This window comes from Alligator sinensis, unplaced genomic scaffold (assembly GCF_000455745.1).
Source record: "Alligator sinensis unplaced genomic scaffold, ASM45574v1 scaffold1130_1, whole genome shotgun sequence".
NCBI classification, from domain to species: Eukaryota; Metazoa; Chordata; order Crocodylia; family Alligatoridae; genus Alligator; species Alligator sinensis.
In genome coordinates this window covers 450,524-466,165 of record NW_005842358.1, presented here as the reverse complement: position 1 = coordinate 466,165, position 15,642 = coordinate 450,524, and the positions used below count along the sequence as shown (strand labels likewise).

Below are 15,642 nucleotides of genomic sequence, written 5' to 3'. Positions count from 1 at the left end.
GGAAAGAGAGAAATGTTATATGGAAAAAACGTGTTCTAAAATTGTTACCTGTAGTAAAATTAATTTCTTAACCTCTCTGATTAACTTATAGATGAGTTGTGCTCCTGACACCTTGGATTTGTTGTGTGAAGCTCAGAGTTATTTGTTGTCTCTAAATGGTTCATAAACTTTGCTATGAATTTATTGTTTTTTGACATAACCAGCATTATTTACAAAGGTCGAAGCCCTTGAAAATTACGTTTATTGGATTGCTTAAATGACAGAGATATGCAGAACCTGTAGAAATAAGGGCACAGTATAGTTTGGACAAATGCAGTTCAAGGCAGTAGTACCGGTTCAATGACAGAGAGATCATTTTGGAAAATAGTTGAGAAAATATTGTGGGAAAAGCAAGTAACTGATGGTTTTGTAGAGGTAGGAAAAAGTGGACAACTGTCAAACAACTATGTAGTAGGCATCTGTTCAAAGTAGTAGGGAATGACATAGTAACTGGTGTTAGATGGAATATGGGAAGAGTAAAAGATTGAAGAGGAAAATATTACATAAAATAATCTTTAATCGTAAAAGGTAATTGTGTGTCTCAGTAAATATATATTGCATATAAAGTATCATCATTTAAAGTAATTTGATTTTTTTAAATTTTTTTTAAAAAGCATGGCTCCAGTTATGAAAACAAAGAAAGCTACAGCTCTCGCCAAAGAAGTGCCTCTCCAGAAGATAGGTAAAAATTATTCATTTAGTAGTTTTTTAATGGTAAATAAAATTCTGAGTTAACTTGAGCCACATACAATTAGGTAAATAAAACTTAAATGTGTTTTGTTACATATTTTGTATTTATTAACCAAACGGGAAATGAGAAACACCAGTTGTTGACGCAGCAAGTATATGTGTGTGGGGGGGGGATTTGTAATTAACTATTTTTTAAATGAAGGAATCGTGTCTAATAATTTTACAACATTAAATCCTGAAATATTTTAAATGGAAAATAGATTTCAGTCTCTTGCTTGAGGTCCCTATGTTACTTTGCCAATTTTTATTTTATAGCAAGATTATGAATCCCAGTGGGAGACTTAGAAATACCAATTCGTGTTCAGTCTACTATTTCTATAAGGCAGGAGATGAATTCTTGGTAATTTTCTTTTAATTTCACATTTATTTGCACTGAATTCAGTACGAGAGCGTTTAAAACAATTATGCCAGCGTATATTATGTTTAGCTGCCCCACCAAACAATGGTGAGCGAAATTAAGTAAATGCTTTCATTCAGCAGATCATAAACTTTCTTTTTGCCACGATTCCTTAGGATTACTCTATTATTAAAGAAATGTTTATTGATTTTTTTTTCCCACCAGCAGCATAGGATTTATAAAGTATATGTTTTCCATCTTGTATTCAAGATTGAAAGTGCACACTTCAAATCAATATTAAAATAAAAATCAAAAGTATTGCGCGTATGTCTATAAAATACATTACTCTCTTTGTAAAGTTAATAGTGAAATGCAAGTCATTGATGGAAAAATGTGACCTGCCAACATTTCAAATATTCGTAAGTTTGCAACAAGGAACAACTACCAAATATACATCAGGTGGCTAGTACAGCTCTTATAAATCAGAGGTGAAATAAAAATATACTAAAGGCTTGTGTTTGTGATTTAGGGATAGATCTGAAGAGGATGAGCGGTATTCCAGAGACAGAGGTTACTCTGATGGCAAGTATGATAAAGAAGATGCAGGAAGAGGACATGATCACAAAACTTATGAAACAAGGTGAGCATCAATATTTCTGAAATGGAAAATTGTATTCATGCTGGTTAATATAGCTCTTGATGGTTACTGTTTTAGTTGACAACAAAACCATTACTCCAGAATCTGGTATCTTGACTTTTAGGAGTGGGGAGAGAGAGAAGCATCAAGAGAAGAAGTCAGACAGGGATTCTGATCGGAGGAAACAGCGAAAATTACCTTCACCTGATAGAAAAAGTCCAGAAAGATCATCATCCCAGAACTCATTTGTTCAAAATGAACCCCCTTCAAAGAAGAGGAAGGAAGATTTGGATCCAATCCTCACCCGTACTGGTGGAGCATACATTCCTCCAGCAAAGCTGAAGATGATGCAAGAACAAATTACTGATAAGAATAGGCAAGTCAAATTAAAATTTCACAGTTAACAATGTTTATTGATGAAGGAAAGCACAAAAAAGCAAAACTAAAGTATGCTATAAGTGACCAAGATTTGGAATGTAAATTGATGTAATAACTATGCGTTAGAAGCCGTCTTCTCCTTTATCTGTCATATTCAATAAGTGTGGGGGGGAACAGAGGAGGGAGTTGGGCAGGGCTGGGGCTGCTGCCCAGCTGGGTGGTGTGTGGGGCTTGGGGCAGCGGGACTGTAATATGCGATGGTAGGGCCCCAGCGGGGAGCGTGATGGGACTCTGGGCAGCTTGTCTGGAAGGCGGGGGGAGAAGGGCTGGCTTCCTGCCACTGAGCACACTCCTGCAGGTGGGGAGGAGCTGTGCCCCCCCAGACCTATGCACAGGGTGGAGGTGGGCGCAGGCTGCCTGCTGTGAGCTTGGGTTCCTGCTCTGCTGCCCTCTCCCCGGGGCCTCTGTGGCTTGGCGGGTGCAACCCAGCGCTGAAGGGCACACTAGGGCTGTGGAGACTCCTTGCCTCTGCGAGCTCTGTGCTGTCCTGGCCACGTACTCCCTGCACATATGGCAGCAGAGCAGGTGGTGGCTCAGGGGTGTGCCTCTACTGCAGCCCTGCATGTAGGGGATGCATTGCTAGGGCAGTGCAGAGCTTCCAGTGGCAAGCAGCTTTCCTGCACGGCCCCCACTCTGACCTGCAATGCCAGGTTGCACCCACTGGGCTGTGGAGACCCCAGGAGAGGGCAACAGGGGGAAGTCTGAACCTGCAGCAGGCAGCCAGCACACAGATCTGGGGGGCATGGGTCTCCCCTGACACCCCCCCACCCTCCCCGGGTGTGTGCGCAACGGTGGGGAGCTGCCCCCTCCAGCCCCCGAACCTGCAGAATGCAGGAAGCAGCAGGGAGCCAGGCTGTGCTCTGCTAAAGCAGCCGCTGACTCTAGCTGAGGGCAGTGGACTCTGGACCTGGGTCCCTGGCCCCATATCCCTGGCAGCTGGGAGCCCCCTCTGGCAGGGCTGGAGGAGGGTAAATCGTGGAGGAATGAGGGTCCTTTCATTTTAATCATGGATTTGGGGGTTTTAATGAGAGAATTTGCAATTTTTTTTTTTTTTAAATCGGGGAAAACCAGGCTCTCTGTTGATCAGTACAGTTGTAAAATCAAAGCTGGGGAAGATGAAATACAGGTCAGTCGCATCTTACGCAGGGGTTACGTTCTAAAGGCAGTGCGTAAGGCGAAAATCGCGTATAGTAAAATAGCATATTACTGTGCCAGCAGTGACTGCCTCTGCCTCCAAAACCTCCTGCCGCCGCCACAGAGCTCTGCTTAGAGCTGTGTGGCCAGTGGCAGCGGTGCAGCGCGGGGTGGTGGTGGCTGGGCGGCACGCAGTCATCCCCACCACCCGCGCTGCCTCTGCCGCCCGGCAGCCGACCACACAGCTCCAGGCATGCGTGCAAACTCAAGCTCCACCCCCCCCACCCCGCGTATAGTTGAATTTGTGCAAGTTAAATGCACGTATGATGCGACTGACCTGTATGTTATAAGTACTGTTGTTTTGGGCTGTTGTTTACTACTATTTAATTTCACATTTATGGTACGTCAGATTTACCTATATTAATAATTTTGTAATGTTTTCCTAATAGCTTAGCATATCAAAGGATGAGTTGGGAAGCCCTGAAGAAGTCGATCAATGGTCTTGTCAATAAGATCAACGTTTCTAATATAGAAAATATTATCTATGAACTTCTTCAAGAAAATATTGTGAGAGGAAGGTAAGCTTCAGATGATTTATTTTATTCAATAAATAGTTAAGCATTTCTATTTTCATTTGTCTCCACATATGCTTGCAATTAGGAAGCTATAATAGTCTCTTTAGTCCTTTGTGTTTTCTCTTTAAAAACGTTGGTTTTTTTATTTTTAGTCTGTTTTCCTGTTAAGTCTGTTTGAATGTGTGCGAACACTCGCATTTTAATTTTTACCTACTTTACATCTTATTTTCAAAGAAGAAATAAATTATAACACACAAAAAAATTATAAAATAGGAAAAATAAATCCTCAAATACTTAGGAAAGAAAAACATGTTAGTTCTATGATAATTGCATACTCTTTTTCTGAAGATTGGTATTACCCAGTGATTCTCAGCTAGGGTGATGTGGCACCCTGAGGTGCTGTCAGATCCTTTTGAAGGTGTGAGGAAGTAAGCAGATAAGCACAGTCTCAGGCTGCAGCTCGGGCTGATTCCCCCACCCCCACCGCCTTTCTGTCCCTTTTGTGAGCTGTTTCTACCTGAGCAAAAGAGGGGCGGGCAGCTGGTCCAGAAACAGGTAGGCTGACAGATCTAACCAGCACCGACTACCATCCCTGCTGTTTTCATCCAAATTTTCCAAAAAATGACAATTATAGGTATTTCAGTGATTTCCCCGTTATAGTCTATGGCCGAATTGCTGAATCTTCTGAAGCCAATTTGGCCAAATCGATTCAGGACAGTGATCCAAATCTCCAAATTGAATGTCCTCTGAATCATCCAAATTGAATACTTCCCTATTTGCCCAGGCCTAGTAGCTGGCAATTGAGCCCAAGCAAGGAGAGAGCAAGGCTCTTGAGCTGGGGGAAGGAGCAGTTTGTGGTCAGGAAGCAGACTGAATCCAGAAGAGCTCACCTGTAGGAAGGGCCAGAACAAATGTGGCCGTCTCCTGCTGCCTGGAAGAAAGGGTAAAGGTTTGCTGTACTTATTTGTTTGGACCCAGGATTATTGTTTTGTGATATGAGAACTGTGAGAGAGGCTCCCAATGGAGCAAACCAGACAGTGGCTGCAGGTACTCAACCCAAACAATAGTCTGTAAGGGGCTTATCTGAAGGACTCTTAAGGGGGCAAAGCCTACCTGTGTGGCAGCAGGCACCCCAAACCTGTAATGCAAAAGCATCATTCATCAAAACCAGAAAGGAAATGCACCTACGCTGCTTTTCATCTCCAGAAGAAATACAGTGTTAAGCCCCAGTTTTGCAGGGGCTCTACACACAGGTTGCTGCTGCATCCACTGAGCCCTCCATCAGCAATCAGTTATAAGTTAGTACAGTAGGTGGGAGCTTGGTAAGAGTGTAAGAATGGAGGATTATAGGCACAATTGTAAGATCAGAGTCTTTACATAATGTTCATGCAATAAATGTTCATGTGCCTGTGTTAGATACTTTTGAGAGTAATTGGAAAATTTTAAATTGGAATTGTCATTTCATGGAAAACATTGCAAAATTTTGAAATTTGGTTTTCTTCTGAACCGGAACAAAAATTAATCCAAAAATTTCCTGGGGAAATAACTTTTTTCCCCTTATTTTATAATGAATAGTATAATTTTTCTTTTAAAATTAAATTTCTAAGTGAAGACTAGTCTTACTGATAAAGTGAAAAGGCCTTTTGAATCTTTTCCAGTATAACATTCCATTGAAATGCATTGTTTTTCCCTCTACTTTGAAAAATTGGCATTTTCTAATTAGAAAAAAAATTGCTGGGAGAAAAGGGAATGTTAGAATGAAAATGTGGTGCTCTGTGTCCAACTGTGGAACTCTTTATATTTAGTAATGCCTCATTACACACAAGCACAGTCTTCCAGATATCTTAATTTAGATTGCACTAAAATGTTCCTGGTCTTGGAGTTCTTAATTTGGCTCTACAGATTCAGAAAAGGCTACAGTTGAATTCTAATCTAGAAGTAATCTTGCTTGCCCATTTTGGTTCTGATAGCTTGTTTTTTGGACATGCAAAATTCCTGTTGAACTTCCCATAGGTTCAAAGAGACAAGTTAACTTCTATATTGCAGTCTAGCTTGTGTGTGTTGTGTTAGCTTTTATGTAAGACTTTTAAATTGGTAGGACAAACCAGAATTAGTGTGGCACTTGACAAATGTATTAGATTGATGTGTTCATGATTACTGTAATTTAATGGCATAGAAAGGGATGAGATGGCTTCCTTAATTATTCAGGTTCATGTCAAAAGCTTAATGTAGCCATTTTATCTTCTGAGTTAAATTGTTGCTCCTCACAACAAGCTTCTGAAAGCATTGGCTTGTAACGGGTATTTTGCAGGCTTCCTCAAAGCTTTGCCAGGGTACTTAAACACTCATGTTCCCCTTTTAACATGGGGTTGAGTTTATATTGATCAAAATCTGTTAGTTCTACTCAATTGGATTATATTATTATCAGTGGTCTCTTTGTCCTTAACTGCATAGGAAATCAGAAAGTTTGACCACCACTTGATAGACCTTTGACAGAAAGAAGCAGGCTGGTTGATTTTTACAGAAACAATACTTCTGTACATAGCTGTTGGTTAAAAGCTTAATTATTATATTTAAAAATGTGTAGGTGCATCTGGGAAAAACAGAAAATTATTCTGATTTTTGGAGCATGCTACTTCTCTTTATGACCTGTAATGTTGATGGCATTACTTAGAAACACAGTTTATAAGCAACACAGGAGAGAATCAAGATAGCAACACCTAGACCACGGACATCATTAACTTAATACAACACTCTCTTTCCTACTCTGAAATGCATGTACTTTACAAAGGCCTGAATTTCTGTCCAGAAAAACAGCCTGACACTAGAGTGCAGACAATTAGAAGAATTCTTTGGGAGACTTGGCCCGAACGAATACTTCCACAGCCAGTACAGGAACACCTCTGACAACCCTCCTGACGCAACAGATAGAGTAAACACCAACGAAAATTGAACTGAACATCTCCCAGCAGACAAAACCATACATTGGACTACTACATCTACTGTTTCAGGTAGAAAGCTAACAGTGAAATTCTTAACAAAACCAAGACCACTACAGCCTCTCTCCCTCAGAGTAAAGCCGTACAGTCCCTAAGATCCAACAATCAAATAGTAATCAAGCCAGTGGACAAAAGTCATCTATCAAGACTATGTTTAATTAGGCCAACAGACAGCTCTGAAACCAAGTACTGTAAAGAACTTTGGAAGGGCCCCATATCAGTATTTGCTCTGAAACTGGAAAATACCAATTTTTTCCATACCAGCATCAGGAAAAACTATTTTCACTAATCCCCCACTATTCTACCCCAGAAACTTTTTATATGCTCCCAAGGTAACCGTGGCAGACCCTTCATATCCAACTATGGTACCATCACTGAAGTGCTACCAGGATTCATAGAAACTACCCTGAAACCATTTGTGACTCATAGCAAGTTTGCCTATACAGCTTGTACACCACAAAGATCATACCTTGAGAGAAATATACCCAGCCCTTCCTCTCCTGGTTTTCAAACAACCTCCTATCTTGTCTGGTTCATCAGAAGTAAACTACCTGGCTAGGGACAGACATTACACATAAACCGGTTTAAGTGATTAGAAACTGGTTTGAACCTGTAACAGAACAGACATTCAGTGCATATAAACCAGTTTCAAAATGACCGAAACCGGTTTAAGATAAATGTGGTTGAATGTAGCATCAGACTTAACTGATTTGGCTCAAACTGGTTTATGCAAGGTCTGTCCCAGATCCCCATGTTCAAGCATTGAGCTTTAATAATGCAAAACCTGTCAACACATTTCCAGTGCTACTGCAAGCAGCAACCCCCTCCCACACAAGAAGCGCATCAGAATCCATGGATCCTAACATAACTTTCCCAAAAATGTGGTATATCTGATCAGCGCCCTAAATGCTCTCATAAAACCTATGTGGGTGAAACTAGACAGAAATTATGCACCAGAATGAACTCGGATAGGAAAAATATAAGGGACAGATGCACAAACACTAGTAGAAGCACACTTTTCACAGGACAGCCGTTCTCTTTCTGACCTCACTATCCTTGAGCTCAAGGGAAACGTACAAAAGGTGCCTTCAAAAGGTGAGCCTGGGAACAAAAATTCGTAAGGTGCCTGAACACTAAGAACCAAGGACTGCACACCGATACTGACTTCATAGCATACTATAATCTACACAACTTTTGAAAATCTTTTGTCACATGATAGGTAATAATGTTCTTTTTTGAAAGGTCTTGATCTCCAAGTCATCAAATTATCTTTTTTCTGTTACTTGTTTGTCTGCTACTGCTGGAATTTTTTTTTTCAGTTTTATAGTCCTTCACACTGTTTTTAATCATTACTGTGCCTGCTGTTTCCCTCAGACCTGATGAAAAGTGCTTTGCATTCAAAAACTTGTCTAGTCTATCCCAACCATGCAGTTAGAACAATAGAACATATCGCCGGCAGAAGTCTTTGCCTCTTTGCATATGTGGCTTATTTGTTGTATCAGTAATTCTGTATTTACCTTTAATTAGCTGCAGTGGAAAGGATTATTCTTTCCCAAACAATGTTATTACTGCAGTTGAGGAGTAAGCAGAAAAACAAGGTAGTCCTAAGACACAGAGCATGTTTTCACATGCTTCTGAAGTACTAGGATTAAAAAAACATGGAGTATCAGCTGAATTAGTTCTACAAGATATCTGTAGCTTGGGTTTTCTTTAAAACGTCTATCTTTTAAAATGTAGCTCAATCTATATTTTGAGGTACAAGTTTAAAACCTCATTTAAATAAAATCTGAAAAAAGATATGTATTTAACACTATATTCTATGCCTTAAGTTTTCAGAATATATTATTAGCTAGAGTTGGTAGTAGTATGATCTTTTTTTTCCTTTAACTTTAAGCTTTTCTTAATGTTCATAATCCATCTTTGCGTAGCATCCTTGCAGCAGAACTGCTTCTACCCACTTGTTAGTTATTTTTTTTATTGTATTCATTGACGTGTTTGTCTCTAATTTATTTTTCTAAAATAAGGTGTACAGTTAAAAAGCAGGCTTGTTTTCCTTACTGAGCTGACTTTTTTAATTCTTTTCATCAGCCAGTAAGGATTTCCAAAAGAATCTTACCTTTAATTCTCTATTATTTTAGAAGCATAACTGGAAGTATAGATTGCACCTGATTTTCAGTAAAAAGTGAAAATTTGCAGTGTTTTGCTAGATAATAGTAGCATTAAAATAAATGACTTGTCCAGGAATTTTTACATTTAAGGGGGCTCAGTGTACTGTAATACTTGCACTGTACTATATTCTGAACATTTATATTCTTATCTTTTTAAAGTGGCTGTTTATTTTGCAAAATAAAAGGGGTTATATAACCTAAGATTTTCATAAGAGAAAGATAAAGGTAAACAAAGAAAAGAGCTAGGACACTTACTTTAAAATGTTTTGTTTCTCAAAATACACTAGTGACTTTAACTCATTTAAAAATATTATGATCCTTTTATTAACATTAATGTGGTCATAATAATAAAAGCATAGTTTTGAACAGTGATTCTTTGAGTGATTGTCTATGTGCACGTTCCACTGTATGTACCTAAGTTCATAAACTTTTTGTCTAGCACTATCCCTAAAGTATCCAGGTGCCACCTTGTGCTTTGGGCCTAAAGGACTGGGTATTTCTACTGCACTTTGGTTCCTCCCAGCTTTGTTTCTGCTTGAGATGGTCTTTTCTGTTGTCTGCTTTCAGACAAGAATAAAATCTATGTAGTGCTATTTTTTTTTATTTTTTTATTTTTTTATGGTTTCACCCTGTTGTCCACTAGCGACTTAAATCACTTTAGTACCAGAATGGTCTCCTTGACGGTCATCTGCAGTCATTGTGTACTCCTCATGTAGAAAAGGTACACAAACCACAGGTGGACGCTCAGATTGCCTATGTTGCTAAGGAGAACACGTCATTCCAAAGTGGGTGTTCTATCTCCTAATTCTTTACCTCTCACCCCCCACACTGATAGGGAAGTGAGGGTTCAGATCTATGTGCTGGGCATGTCTATGCAAGCAGTGAAACAGTTCCTCAAAAAATAACTGCACCTGATAAAATCCTGCCCAAATAAGGTCTTACAATGCTTCCCAAAGATGTCTATGCCTGGGCCAATGGTTCTGAAGGGAGAGAGAGTTCCAAAGCTGAAGAGCAACTACCAAGAATGACCTCCCACATAATCATCATTATATTGCCCCTAATGAAAGGAGCAGGAGTATCTTGTTTTAAGTACTAGGTGCTTGGATAGACCATCTCATGAAAGATGGGATAGATACAAGTTTAGAATATGTCCCCTTACCTTTTACTTCTCCATCCAAGCAAGATTTTCTTAAGGAGATCCTAAATTCCTGGTGATGGAGTAAAACTTTAGTGTCCAAGACGGTCATTGCTCCATACCCTCACTCAAGATCTTCCTTAACCTTTTACTTATATTGAACAATATCAGTCAGGTTGTGGCCATTGTAGAGAGGATGAACAAGGTGGTTTCCAGGATTTAAAACTATACAAGACATGCTATGAGAGATCCAACATGGACCTGCAGTGATTGGGCATACAGTACCAGAGTACAGGCACCATCAGCAGTGTTTCTGAAAAATGTATCCATCTTGTATATCTGTAAAGTAGCCCCTTAAATCTCTTGCTCGCACATTAGCCAAGCATTGCACAATTCCAGAATTCTCCAGTTCTGTTAGAGCTGCACTTGGCAAAACACAGGTCAGGTCAGTTCTCCTGACATTCTGAGAGAGAACTTTTGAGCAATTTTGTTGCTTCTTTGCAGTTCCTCACAAGGACTGTCCATCCCAGGTGGACAGTTGCTTGACAGAAAAAGAAAAGTTACCGATTTTGGAGTAGCTGCAGTTTTTTTTTAAATGGCATTTATAGGCATGTTCCTCAGTTCACTTTCCACCTTCTATTCCCTGAGTTTTGTGTTAAGGAGTTCCCTGCTCAGCAGGAGACCAGCATTCCCTCTAAGCTGTGCAGCCGCACAGGTGCACTCATGTTGTGCTGCCAGGCACACCTGCGCAGCCACGCATGCCACACAGCTTGGAGGGAACACTGCAGGCGACTGAGGCACAGTTGGATATACTCTGTCCTTCATGCCCTCAGTTTATAGCTTGTGGTTCAACAAGGCACATGTGAGTAGTGCTGACTAAAAAGGTCTTTGAATTTAGGTGCCTGAGGTACGTACATAATTTTGGACAAAGTGTTCTTAAAGAGCTCCAGTTAGTGTAAGACAAGTAATTTCTCTTTAGTATGAGGACAATTACTATATGAGGCTGCTTGTAACCACTTGGAACACAAATTATTGCAACATGGTGAAATAAATTACTATATTTAATAATAACATTTGTTCTGATTCTTAAACCTGTGTACATCTTCTTACAGGGGATTGCTGGCTAGATCAGTATTGCTTGCACAGAGTACCTCTCCTATCTTTACCCATGTTTATGCTGCACTTGTAGCAATTATCAATTCAAAATTTCCAAATATTGGAGAACTGATTCTCAGGAGGCTCATTTTAAATTTTCGCAAAGGATATCGCAGAAATGATAAGGTATGTAAGAAAAAATTGTGTAAAAACTTAAGAAGCATTATCCTAAAACTAATAGTCCTGTTGGTTTGTTGCCAGTAGTGGTCAACAGTATATAGTTCAAAGCAAAGATCCAGTAACACTTCAGAACCTATCAGAAAGCACTAGTTTAATGTGGAGTCCTGACCCCTTCTGTTGTCCGTTCTATGCACTGCAGCTTGAAGATTGACCCGTATAACTTTATTTAGTTAATGTAACAATAAGCTATTTGTTGTAAAAGTTGCAGTCCTTTTTCTAATGTTAAAATAATGGTGTCAGTATCCTGTCACAGTTGCCTCCAAAGGTTAATTGTGACATACCCAATTGGCAGATTGGAACGTTTTGTTGAGAACTTGTTCTGTGTGCAGAGAAAATTAAATGTATAACTGTTTGTTAATTTTACAGCAACTTTGTCTAACAGCCTCAAAATTTGTTGCACACCTGATGAATCAGAATGTGGTAAGTTCCTTTATTTTTCTGATATGTTTTTGATACCATAAGTCTGTCGTACAGTTCATACTTATATTTTAAGATGGATAAAAATTAGTTTTTAATAACAGCTTTCTTTTAAAAGGGAATTTTTACAGTCTATAAACAAGTAGCAGAGTACTTGCTAATGGAGACAAATGGTGACTGCAACTAAGGGTACATACACACGTTCAAACCATTCAGGAGAATTCTTCCAGGTTTGTTTTCTGGAGAGGAAAACTTACCTGTATAGATGTTCAAGCTGAAGCAGAGATCCTGCAGTGCTGACCCTGGGCTGCTAGGGGCCCCTAGAACATGCATCTCAAAGCACTTTGCAGGCTTCTTTTTCTTCCCAGCAACAGTAACGTAAGTAAGGACACAGGTCAGCACTGATTATCTCTGGGACCGCCCCCCTGAGGAACTCTGTCTCAAAATCCCTCCTCCGTGTCTCTCTCCGATGAGGTTTTGACAGAAGAGATCCTGAGCTTGTCTCCTCTCTTGTCAGGGAGCTGTGCTTCCCAGAACAAAATGTTGCAGTTCCAGCAGGGGTCTGCCAGGTCAGGGAAGGGGGCAGGGGGTTGTCACATTAGGGAAGGGACGGGGTAGGTCTGTGCCTGTCCCATGCACAGAGCTCTCCACCCTGAACCTTCCACACTGTGTTCCAGCCCAGCTGCAGTTCAGCAAAGACCTTCACTTCCCAACACATAAGTACTTCAGTCAGGACTGGGGTTACCTGGGTACTGGAAGTGGGTTGGCTGGTTCTGGTCTGTCCAGAGTGAACCACAAACCATTGAAACCAGGAGCAGAACCTGCTCCCCAAGTACTTCAGCACTGGGCTTTTCTAGCCCAGAGCACTTGGGGGACATGTTGTAGTCCCTGCTTGGCTGGGACTGACGCATGCTTTCCCTGACCCTGTGGGAATTGAAGGGAACAAAACACACTGGGATTCCAGAGGAATCCTCACAGTTTCTTTGAATTCCTTTCTGTACAGTTGTATAGTCTCCCAAGAGAGATTCTCCCAGGAGCCACTTCACTCAGGTTGTACCAAAGTTATTTTTCTCCCAGAAAAAGAATTTTTGGGGGGGAAAAATTCTGAACTTTTGTACACTCATAGTTTCTCCTGACATTGCAGGGACTCTCCTTGGAGAAACTGAATATCTGTTTATAAGTCTGGGATGAAGTTTTTGTGTCCTCCATGCCCAGGAGGGAATCCAACCTGAGCTGGAGCCAAGCTGCACTTGATAAAGGGGGTTGGGGAGGGGCAGAAACTGCAGAGCTCAAGGGGAGGGATAGGACAGGAGGGTGCTGTGGGTCTGACTCTGGCCCCAGCCTGGCCAGAATCAGAGCTTCAGTAATTTCCAGATCTGTTGGGAGCCCTGTGGGCTGAACGTTGTGGCCTTCTAACACTACACTGCACTGGCTCTTGGGGCCAGCATTTTGGAATTGCAGGGTCAGTATGGCATGGAAGGTTGAGCACTACTGAAATAGAATGGTTAGAATACAAAAGACAAGGAGAAGAGTGGGAAGCGGTGCTGAGAGAAGCAAACCCATAGAGACAAAGGAGTCACACAAGCTAATGCAAGTAACGGGCATAGTCCCTGTTTAGACTACTTAACAATACAGTCTGTGGATGATTTCTAGTTTCACAATTTCATGTTGCCATTTATTGTCATGATAGGGAATTAGTTTGATAAATTCAATTTGTGTAACAGTTGATCTGATCTTGCAGGATAGTGAACGATCTCAGTTCACTTCATTATAGTATCTCAGAATCAGGACCATCCAGCACATTAGTTCCAGACTCTTTCAAGTGATTTGTGCACAGGTGACATGATTGCCCTTCAGTACCAGTTTTGTGTTACCATTCAGGTTGGCAACTGATTCTTATTTTCCCCTTTTAGTAAGTTTGAATGGTAAAGTACAAAGGAAAACATGTGAAAGAAAAACTTTTATACCTAAATGTTGTTTGGTGTTAGACTCGCTTTTAAAATTATATTAAATTCCTTTATTGCTGGCACAGATTTTCTTGGCTTATTTGTTTTTAATGAGGGTAGCAACACTCAAAGTAATGTCCTGTACCAAGGCAGTGGAAATACAAAAACCAAAACTTTTATTTGAAACGCTGTCTTCAGATTGTTTAACAATTCTTATAACTTCTCTTTTTTTCCCCTCCAAATAAGTCACAAAATATAAAGGCTTTGGTCAGATCATGTTTTATAGTAAAGGTTAAATAAATACTGACTCTTTTTATGTAGAAACTTCAGAGTTTTGCTTTTTTGCTAAAACTCTTACTGTTTATTTTCTCCCTTTAGGCTCATGAAGTTTTATGTTTAGAAATGCTTACATTGCTTCTTGAAAGACCTACAGATGACAGTATTGAAGTAGCAATTGGATTTCTGAAAGAGTCTGGGCTCAAATTAACAGAAGTCTCCCCTAGAGGTATTAATGGTAAGTATAACTAGCTGATGCATTGACCCTTTAAAATCTTTAGTATTTATTTATGTTCACCTGTTCACTTTATATTATATTGTTCACTTTTTTCTTCTTTTAACTAAAGCAATCTTTGACCGTCTTCGCCACATTCTGCATGAATCTAAAATTGACATACGTGTTCAGTACATGATAGAAGTTATGTTTGCTGTACGCAAGGATGGATTCAAAGATCATCCAGTCATTCCTGAAGGACTAGATCTAGTGGAAGAGGAGGATCAGTTTACTCATATGTTACCACTGGAAGATGACTATAACCCAGAGGATATTCTAAGTGAGAAATAAAAATTAACTTTACAGTACCAGTCTCTGAGAGAGTAAATTTAAGATGAAACCCACAATATTTTTTGTTTCTCCTTTTAGTAAAAGTTTTTGTTTACCTTTTTACAGATGTTTTCAAGATGGATCCTGACTTCATGGAAAATGAAGAGAAATACAAAACTCTTAAGAAAGGTATGCAAACCTTATATGTAACGTATGATGTTAAGATAACTGGTTCAGCTGAGACTTAATAGGATAGTGTACGTAATGGGAATAATCTCATAGGTAGGTAGAACTTATTCAGGAAGAGCAGGGATGGGGGAAATCAAGGTTGTGTTGCTATAAATATGATATACTTGTTCTGAGGTTCGGTCAGAAGTGGGGGAGAGATCTGTTGAAAGTTTTTGGTTCAAGGCAAAATGAGAGAAGAACATCAAGGTTGATATCCTGGTGTGTGGCTACTATAGACCTTCTTCAAGCCAGAAAGTGGAGGTGAATGAAGCTTTTTCAAACAATCAATTGAAATTTCCAATGAGTAGGAACCGGTGCCAGTGGGGGACTTAAATTACCATGACATCTGTTGGTAGGGTAACAGCAGTGCAAAAGTAGTCCAGCAAGCTTTTTGAATGTGTTGGGGCTAACTTTTGTCCTCTTTTATGATGACCTGACTTCTGTTGAAGACATGCTGCAACTGTTGCAGGTCTGTGAGGCTCTTCCTCTGTTAGACATACTTTCCACTAGGGCTGTGCAAAGCTTTGGTCGCTGATTCAGTTTGGCGGAGATGGAATGCTGCAATGGTGGGGAGGATGGAGTGTCCCAGAGGAACACGGAGGGGGTCCCCCGCACGCTTAGCAGCAGTCCTGGAAGTGAACCAGAAGCACTTCCAGACTACTTCTGGGTCTGCCAGGCCCCTCC

General features: G+C 40.2%; 1 protein-coding gene across 3 annotated transcripts in view; it reads left to right on the top strand.

The window, feature by feature from the left end:
• CWC22 (CWC22 spliceosome associated protein homolog) overlaps positions 1-15,642 on the top strand; it is a 66,284-nt gene that overhangs the window by 10,743 nt on the left and 39,899 nt on the right. For all 3 annotated transcript variants that reach the window (XM_014522480.2, XM_014522479.2, XM_014522481.2), the window contains exons 3-11: positions 654-721; positions 1,656-1,766; positions 1,888-2,139; positions 3,785-3,913; positions 11,325-11,493; positions 11,914-11,967; positions 14,289-14,424; positions 14,534-14,740; positions 14,857-14,919. In XM_014522480.2, the coding sequence (XP_014377966.1) occupies positions 654-721; positions 1,656-1,766; positions 1,888-2,139; positions 3,785-3,913; positions 11,325-11,493; positions 11,914-11,967; positions 14,289-14,424; positions 14,534-14,740; positions 14,857-14,919 (1,189 nt within the window). The remainder of the gene's footprint in view (positions 1-653; positions 722-1,655; positions 1,767-1,887; positions 2,140-3,784; positions 3,914-11,324; positions 11,494-11,913; positions 11,968-14,288; positions 14,425-14,533; positions 14,741-14,856; positions 14,920-15,642) is intronic.